Source organism: Pinus tabuliformis, chromosome 2_2 (genome assembly GCF_031772625.1).
Source record: "Pinus tabuliformis cultivar Carrire ecotype Pingquan chromosome 2_2, CPIR1, whole genome shotgun sequence".
Taxonomy (NCBI): domain Eukaryota; kingdom Viridiplantae; phylum Streptophyta; class Pinopsida; order Pinales; family Pinaceae; genus Pinus; species Pinus tabuliformis.
The window spans coordinates 1,199,772,369-1,199,781,761 of record NC_142300.1 but is presented as its reverse complement, the minus strand read 5'-3'; the positions used below and the strand labels follow the sequence as shown (position 1 = coordinate 1,199,781,761).

At 41.5% G+C, this 9,393-nt stretch overlaps 1 protein-coding gene across 1 annotated transcript; it reads right to left on the bottom strand.

Annotated features, from left to right (window-relative positions):
- Window positions 1-8,076: 8,076 nt before the first annotated feature.
- Window positions 8,077-8,421, bottom strand: LOC149197801 (uncharacterized). The gene has a single exon (XM_089408804.1). It carries the CDS (start codon window positions 8,419-8,421, stop codon window positions 8,077-8,079), a length of 345 nt encoding a protein of 114 aa, XP_089264930.1.
- Window positions 8,422-9,393: the final 972 nt, after the last annotated feature.

The following is a 9,393-nucleotide window of genomic DNA, read 5'->3' as shown; positions in this document are numbered from 1 at the left end:
CAATCTGGCTGTCATATCATATGAAGGTGACCTACAATACATTCAGGCTACCGAAGAGCAGAACATTCAGGATTGTTTTTCAGACTCTTCCTCATATGTTTCATGTTTTGAAGTGTTCTTTGAAGAGGAAATCCGCTCATCTGCTTTTTCAGAATTTTTTGAGGACCAGGAACATACTTTTTCCGAAGTACATTATGAAGGAAGATCAGAATCAAAAGAAAAGGACATCTTGTTTCCTCAGCAGGAGGTAAACCTTCATGTTTTTCAGGATCCAATGACAGATTTGTTTCAGTCAGCAGTGAAAGTGTTTATTGCAGTATTCAGTGATGAAGCGGATCATGGTCAATTATGTTTTTGGAGGCCCAGTTACCAGTATCTGTTGTTGACCAGAAGATCTGATCCGAAGAATCAATCAAGGAGGCATCTACTTGATTGGTTACATTGGAAGACACATTACACATGATTGTACATATTGCATTAGTACGCGGGTGGTTGTCATCATGATTTGAAACCCTCAAATCTTGATGGACTGTTGCCATTGAATAAGTTTTTTCAATTCTTGTTTTAGTTAAGTCAGTCATGAGTCATTTCCTTTTGCATAGAGTCAAGTTTTCCAGTCATTTCAGTTCGCATTGAGTCAGTTTCAGTCAATAAATTGAGTCATGTTGGTTTGTCGGAATAATGGACTCCATGGCCCAATGGATGAAGGCACTGTCTGCTCACCCAAAGATCTGCAGTTCTTGGCACCTCCAAGGAGCTGCCATCCCTATTGGAGCCAATTTTAGTGTCAGTATTCGCAGCCTTCCTCTAGTGATCAAATATGCTCTTACAAAGTGATTTTAAGGTGTCAATGTCAAATTTCGTCATTCCAGGGAGTCTTCAAGCAAAATTTGGTCACTAGGCATTAGGTCTAGGGTTTGATTTTACCCTTGTCAAAGTTGTCCAAATGTCGGTCCATGTCACCATTCAGCTGAGTGTACCATCATTCAGAGAGTTTTCATTATCATGTCAAGTCCCACTGGGTCATTTTACACCTTGTTCATGCTTCAGTTGCGCCTAGGTAAGGTCATTTCCCTCTCCTAGGGTTTTGAGGGCAATTTCTCTTGGATGGCCAAATCATCCGAAAAACTTGTATCCTGATGTTCATACACCTTCTCCTATCCTTAAAGTACCTTATCAAACACTTCCCATCACTGAGATCCCCCAAATTCCTCATTTTCGCACAAACCCCAGTTTCTTGCTACAACCTGGCAATTTTCTAGGTTGGACCTATGTTTTGCCTTTTTGGACTCCTTCCCCTCACTCAATCTCTAAGATTTCACTTTCCCCTACTTCCAAACAACCCTCCCTACTTCCCAAAATTTCCTCAAGAAATTAGAAGCTCCATATCCCCTTCATTTCACTTCATTTCGACAAATCCCTTGTTCCACACATCGGGATAGGTTTCACTCAAATGATGTTTCTGAGAAATAAAAGATGAATTTGGAAAAATTGAGAGATTTTTTTGTCCAAAACATGCCAAGGAAGACAATCCTCCTTCACGTTTTACACAAGTGTCATGGTTTTGGAGAAATGTCAAAAATATAGTTGCCTTGGGAGAATTGATGCACCTCTGAAGTGACCTTGGGAAAACCAACTTTTCTCCTAGCTCAGTTGGAAAAATGACTTTCTTGATGAGTCAAATGATAACTAGACACAAATATATTTCCAATGAGCTATCACGAGCTTAATTTTGAGTTGAGGAAGGCATTCAAAAGTTGACTGTAACAACACTCTTCCTTTAGGTAGCCTCATTTGGCACATTTTGACTAGTCTTGGGAGATTTAATTTTTTATAGAACAAATGAACTCCAAATTGAACAATTCTAGTTGGGCTGGAAAATATACTCAAAGACCTTTCCAACAAGCTATCCTGTGCCCAATTTGGACACTGGGAAGGCCTCCAAAAGTCTCCTGCAAAAACCACTATGCACAGGCCATATGCGCCACGCCTCAAGCCCAGTGCACTGCACCACTTCCCTGTGCGCCGTGCACTGGCGCGACGCTAAAAATCTAGAACTCCAAATGGGTAATGGTTTGAATTTTTGGATTCAGCATGAAAAATCATGACTACTGGTGCCTGGACAAGAAGTTTGGAGCATTTTTGGGGCATTTTGGGTCACATGACAAATTTTTGGGCAAAATACAGGGTTTTTCTCCCTGTGCGGCGCGGCGCTAAAAATCTAGAGCTCCAAATGAGGAATGGTTTAAATTTTTAGATTCATCATGGAAAATCACAACTACTGGTGCCTGAACAATAATTTGGGCAAGATTTGAGTCTCCAGGAGGTCAAAAACACCCAAAAAATGGCCTCTCTGCCCCTTTTTTGACACACAGGAAGTAGTCTTGGGAGAATGAATATTTGGAGGGGAAAATGAGCACCAAATTTAGAAATTCTAGTTGGGTTAGAAATTAAACAGGACAGGCTTTCCAACAAGCCCACTTGGGCACATTTTGGACACCTACAAGTGCCCCAAAACAGGCCCCAAGTAGCGTGACGCACAAAGAAAATGGCATGACGCACAGAGCAAAAATTGCCAAATTTGCTTCCGTTTCACGAAATTTCGGTTCGCGACTTCTCCAAGTGAGCCCGCTCATCTACACTTCAGTTTTTTGGCACCAAAGGCAGAATTTTAAAGTATTTTTTCTCTAGATTGGCTTCTATCCAAGTGGCGAAGGAAGGCAAACGGTCACCCAAGCCAAATGTTATGTTTGTAGCGCTGCACCTGTAGCTAATGGTTGGCTCTTCATCTCCATTTTGTAATGATTCAAGTAACTCCCCAACCCTTGGGTGTTCTATCTCTTCCTTACACATTCTATATATTGTGTGCAAGCTATTTGCAAGGCGTTGGTTGGCTTGTAACTTCTAGGAGACTGTGGGAAAGAAACTCTGTTTCTTCACTATGTATTTTTGACAGAGAATTAATGAAAGGCAGCGGCTCTGTTTCATGAGATTCTTGTGGTTGTGAGTGTAGCAAATGTTTCTCTTATGTTTTCATATGTATTTCGTTATGTTTCATAATTCAATTCATATTCATTTCCAGTGAAATTTTCTGAGTGAGATTAGGTAGAATTCAATTTTATTGCTCTGCCTGTGGGAAAATTTCATGTTCAGTGTTTTTCTTCTGTTGAAAAGGATTCATGTAACTATGCCCTTTTCACTTTCTTCAACAATCTATTCATGCCATGTTACCTCAAACTAAATTGTTACATTTTCCGCCTACCTTGCCTCACGGAATAATCTGTGCCTTTGTATTAAATTCTCTGTTCTTTGCTGACCGTTGGTCCCATACCATCCCAGAAGCTCGGTCATTCATGAAAATGGTTTCTTGTATCCCTATTCACTTACTAGCCTAAGATAAATATTTCATTGTAAGTCATCTCAGACCGTTTTTGCTTATATATTCACTGAGCGTGACTTGGAGAGAGACCTCTCCTGTTCTGGTAGGGCTAGCTACCAGACTGAGCGTGGTTTATGGTTACCCTAATTTTTGCCTTCCTTCAGCCTAAGGTATATTTAGGTGCTAACAGGTTCCTGTAGTCTTTATGGCTTAGATCTACTTTCACGCACCCTTAGCCCTTCCAAACAGACAATTACTGTAAATGCACTTCAACAACATCCATATCTTCATGAGGGTTCTTAATTAGTCTTAACATGCATAAATATTACAAATCTACTATTTTTTCGTAGCAAATAAGCATTAATTCGGGTAAATCATGACACAGAGTGAAGATACATGAACTTGTAGAAGTAAGAAATAATACACAAATGCATCTGAATTGTCTCAAAATTGTGTTTATTAAGAATAATTATTCAAGTATAGAATTCTTTTCCTTGCAAACATATCCTGCGAACTTACCAATGTCTCCTTTGCACTCATCTCCAGGAGCCTTCCCCTTTCGCCTAAGTACATGAAACAGATCTTTCCTACCTTAGCTTACTTCCCCAAAACAATGATCTTCAATCTTCGTTCGATACTTAGACTTGCTATGAATCATCTATATATAACATTTCACTTACAATACCATGGTCCGCAGACCATGGGCGGGTCTCAAAACTCTTTATCACTTACCCACCTAAGGGACTAAATCCCCTTTGACTCATACTAGCTTTGCGCTCCACTTCCACATTTTGCGGAGACTTTACATGCTTACAAAATTTAACCAAAACTTGACTCAAATTGACCCTATCCCAATAGGCCCCCAACACAAATTGGGCAACTCGCCCTCAAGTCACTCGAATGGCGTAGAAACCTTGTATTGGAGTTCACAGAACTCCACCTTCAACACCTGCAAATTAGTAGTACCCTACACCGCGGCCTGTTGTATCTCTTTAACTAGCTTCTTTGTAGTAAGGCCTTCCATCGCGAGGCCCATCATCCTTTGTGTATGTTGGATGGTCTTCAACTTTTCTTGAATTGACAAAGTGAGCCGGAATGCTTCCTTTGTCCATGGTTGTGTCCTAGCCCTCAAGATGGCCTCTTTTTGTTGCAATTCTTCAATCATTGTTTGCAATTGTTTCCCTTCTTGTAGTTGAGCGAAGTGATGGACTAGTGCCAAACTGCATGCAATCGACCTGATTTCGTCAAATTGATGCTGCTTCTCCCTTATATCTGTACCAATCTTCTGTAGAGTGGGGTCCTCTTGTAGAGATGTCCGAATTTCCATGGCCTATTCAAAGAGATCTGTGCATTCCTTCACTGATGTGTCCAAAGTGGCCATTCTCTCTTTAATCGTTGCTCCACGCTACTTCCAGACTTCTAGCAAAGTGGTCAGTTGCAACTTTAACTACAATTCTGAGGTCTGCATTTGTAACTCAAATCAGACTCGGTCGATTTCCTCCTTTGATTCCCTAACTACTGTAGCCAATTTCTGAATCTTTTTTGTTGACTTTGTGTCTTTGGGAATGTTGATTTCTGGCACTGTCTGACATGGTTTTGTAATGGCAGCCTCCAAGGTTTAGTGGTGCGTGGCCATTTCTTCCTTCTCTTTTAGCACTTGCGCCTTTTCTGCAAATATTTTCTTGTTTTTGGTCTTTACTTCGATTATTACTAGCAATGCGCACTACTTCCTGACCCTCAATTCGTCGGATACTCCTTGATGTAATTCATGGAAGATCTGAATAGGAAGTGTCATGAGATTGACACCTAAGTCCTTGAGTTGTCCCAACTAAGTATTTCCTTCCTTTGACTGAGTGCCAAGGGACCCCTCTAGAAGTGGAATGACTCTGACATCCATATTTTGATCAGTATCCAACACCAGTCATGCTCACTTGTTGTAGGCTTGCTTGAATCCCGCTCGCCCACCAACCCTCACTTCCAGCAGTCCCATCTGAATCTGCAGGTCGCACAGATCCTTCTACAAATTCCCCAGCACCTACTGGTACTATTGTTAAAACTATGTCCATAGTTCTGTCATGGTGTCGCAGACCTTATCTCTGATTTCATCCAAGTCCCCCTCAGTGAGGACCATTAGATCAATGTGTGTTTGCTTGTTGGATTTATCCTTATTTTGAGGTCTAGATGTTGTCTCGTTGGTCTGCTTCTATAGTTTAAAGGAAGTGTTCTACTCCTCGCCCCCACCTCCTTCGACATCAGATTCCCATTTGTCTTCAGTGTGCTAAGAAGAAGACTCCTAAAAGTCAATAGTGGTCTCCTTAGCCACCCGGTCCTTTTCTTCAGCTCCCTTAGCAGCAATTTCTTTGGTAGCAACTTCCTTTGTCTACTGCGTAACCTTCTCTTGAGTTGCGTATTTCTCAGCCTCCTTCAGCTTCTGTGTTGTCGTGGTTGCGTGGAGGAAATTTCCCTGTCCTTCCTTTTACTCGCACCTGTATATGAAGGGTTTAGCCACTGCCCAAACCATTTTCCAAAGAACTTCTGTGCATTTTCCTCACTGACCAGGTAAGGTAACTTGTATGACATTTTCTTCAAATCCCATCATGTGCAGATAGAAACGTTGTGAAAATCCACCTTAAACTCTGCATAAGCCTCCAATTGTTCATATAAAGTTGGTGACAACGTCGACCTCACTAATCACCATCTGGAGATCCATCCCAACCAACACCCAAAACATCTTAGTTTCCATGACTCTTGAAGGGTACTTCGTCACCCAGAGCGAAGCGAACTTTGCGGCTTCTGGTAAGTCAAATTACTATGGAGGGAATTGACTATCTTCTGGAAGCCTCAACACGATGAGGTAAACCAATAAAAATAGTGAATCATAGTGAAATTCCTTTCTGTTGTCTTGGGCCTCCTAGCAAAATCCTTGTAGAGGTACTGCACCTAGTTGTACTGCACACCCTTAGCACATTGCACAGCTAGTGGAATTACCGGCGCTGGAACCTCGTCCATGCAACATTTTCACATGATCTTGTAGGCCAAGATCTGTGTGGCAAAATGTACCGCCTTGTCTATCATGGAGTGGATGGAATATCCACGCGACTTCTTCACCAAGCCAAACTCGCTCTTCATTTGGTCTGCGAGTCTTTTTCTTTGGTTTTTCCTCCAAACACCTCTGCTGGATCCACTCCTTGATGGGGAAACATAGTGATCCGATGGATCAACATATTTATAATAGGGATGGGTTCTCCCAACTAGAGACACCCATCATGCACCAGGGTAAGCAATTGTCTAACACAGACTATGTTGATGTTTGCTCTACTAAAATGCGGCACATACAACATATTTAGCAATCCTGCCTTTTTAACCCCCATGACCCATTTCATTGGATCCAGCCAAGTTACTCTGGTCTTCTCGTAGTAATTCTTCACCAAATACTTATTTAGTGCCAGCTGGGGGAATTTCTAATGATCCTCGAAATCCCAATATTCCATTTTGAGTGCGAGAATGCGCCCTAAGAGCGCACCTTCAAATGCCACTTTCTCTGGCAGAAGTGGTGTAGAAACCATAAATTTAGTGGTATCTGGGTCCTTCATCACCTTCGCTTTGCCTTTTTGCGGTGGGATATACTTCGAGAGCCGAGTCATAGGCTCACCCTCTTCAGCTTCCATCTCCTCAATTCCTCTGTGAAGCTCTTCTTCATCAAGATCCAGGGGCTCATGTGGTTGCTTTGACTTATCCATTTTCCCCTTTTGGAAAATCTCTTGGGGGGTTTTCCTCGATGATTTGTGCACCAAAAATGGTTGTGGCTTATTTTGTTTCGTCTCACTGGCATAGAGCTTATGCCTAGGCAACCTAGGCGTCGTTGGAACATAGTGTGTTGCTTCCATTGCATATACAAACTTTAGCAACTATAGCTTTAGAACTTGTAGCTTCTGTGGGGTTAGTGGCCGTCATTCTATCCAAGAAGGCCTTACGTAAAGTTTCAGACATGTTGGTTAGCCCTGGGTGCTTAAAACTTTCTTCCCAATCATACAAGTTCATCAACTTAAGGCAAGAAATATCACAAGTTATTTTCACAGAGAAATGTGTTATAACGCAAGGCATCATGCCAGATTTATAGGTGATTGTGAATTCAAATCCGACCATTCCCTCCAAATTTCCATCATAAATGTGTCTTTGGCATAATATTTGTAAATATTTGCTCCATAAATGCAGCCTACCTACTCCTTCTAATAGAAATTTTTCCATCCAATCATCTACAGTGCACTTAACAGCTATTTTTTGACCCTGATGCGTGACACCAATGTTCATTTCATAGCTCTCTTGGAACAACTCTTCTGGCACCCTTCTCACTTCCATCGCACAACCCCCATACTTCGTTGTTCCATTTTATGGGCAATGTAGTTTATAGTCCTATACTTCCTTACATCTACCTGGAGTAATAAGACTATCCCACCAACATATACTCATTGCACAGGGGAGGGATCACCTTTGTTCAACTTCAATTGACTGCCATTGAATTTTCCCAAACACAATTCCCCATTCATTTTCGCGAGCTGAACTGTGCCACTGTCTGTAATTTCCTTGACTACATAGGGACCTAGCCAATGCATTTGAAACGTTTGAGGAAATTTCATGAATTTTCTATCATATCACAAAACCAAATCGTTCACCTAAAAGGTGCGTTGCTTGATGTGTCAATTGTGCCATGCCTTCTCGCGCTCCTTTTTCACTTGTTGGTGAAATCCCGCTAAAAACCGGTCTTCTTCTAATTCCAAAAACTGCACGAGGCACTCCTCCATAGTCTTGCGATCTGCCATATTAGTCAATGCTGCAATCCTCAGACTCGGCACAATATACTCCATGGGCATCACAGCCTCGATTGCATAGACCAATCTAAACAGAGTATGGCCTATCAACCTTTTACACGTCGTCCTATGTGCCCATACGACCGCTGGTATTCGTACATCCCAATCGTTCCATTTCACTTTGCAAACCTTTGTCACCACGCTTTCCAGAATCTTATTTAACGCTTCAACCATACCTTTATCTTGAGGATGAAGCAACTACGTGAGGCACTCCTCCATAGTCTCGTGATCTGCCATATCGGTCAATGCTACAATCCTCAGACTCGGCACAACATACTCCATGGGCATCACAACCTCGATTCCATAGACCAATCTAAATGGAGTATGGCCTATCAACTTTTTACATGTCATCCTATATGCCCATAGGACTGTTGGTATCTATACATCCCAATCGTTATGTTTCACTTTGCAAACCTTTGTCACCACGCTTTCCAAAATCTTATTTAACACTTCAACCGTAGCTTTAGCTTGAGGATGATAGGGGATACTCTTTTGATGATAAACCTGAAATTCTTGAAGCATCACAGTAATTGTTTCATTTAAGAAGTGTGTACCCCTATCGCTCATCAATATCTTAGGACACCCAAACTAAGTTAAGACAAATTTGAAAAGGAACTTCGTAGCTGTAGTAACGCTACGGTCTTTAACCATCTGTGCTTCTGCCCATCTTGTCAAATACTCAATCGCAGTAATAATGTATTGTGCACCCATCTTTTTCCCTGGTGGTTATATCGGACCTACAAAGTCAATCACCCATTTGTCAAACACTTATAAATAAATATGCGGGTTTAAGGACAGTTCATCCCTTTGCACTGGATTTACCATCCTTTGACAAGCATCACAGACCCTACAATATGCTTTAGAATCCTTATGCATCATTGGCCACCATAATCCTGCATGCAGGATCTTTTGTGTGGTTTCTCTGTCTGCATAGTGTCCTCCTACCACTCCTCCATCTTCTTTAGCGAGGATGTTGGATTGTTCAAAATCCACAACATATCGACACAGTATTTCATCAGTGCCCATCTTATACAAGTCTCCTACTATTACAGAAAAATTTGTTGTGTGGACCACCAATTCCTTTTTCTCTTTTGTATAATATCCCTCTGGGGCTGTGTCAATAGTTAAGAACTGAATTTTATTTTC

Coding starts and splice junctions, on each gene's coding strand:
- LOC149197801 (XM_089408804.1), bottom strand. CDS start 8,421: ATGGTTGAAGCGTTAAATAAGATTCTGGAAAGCGTGGTGACAAAGGTT.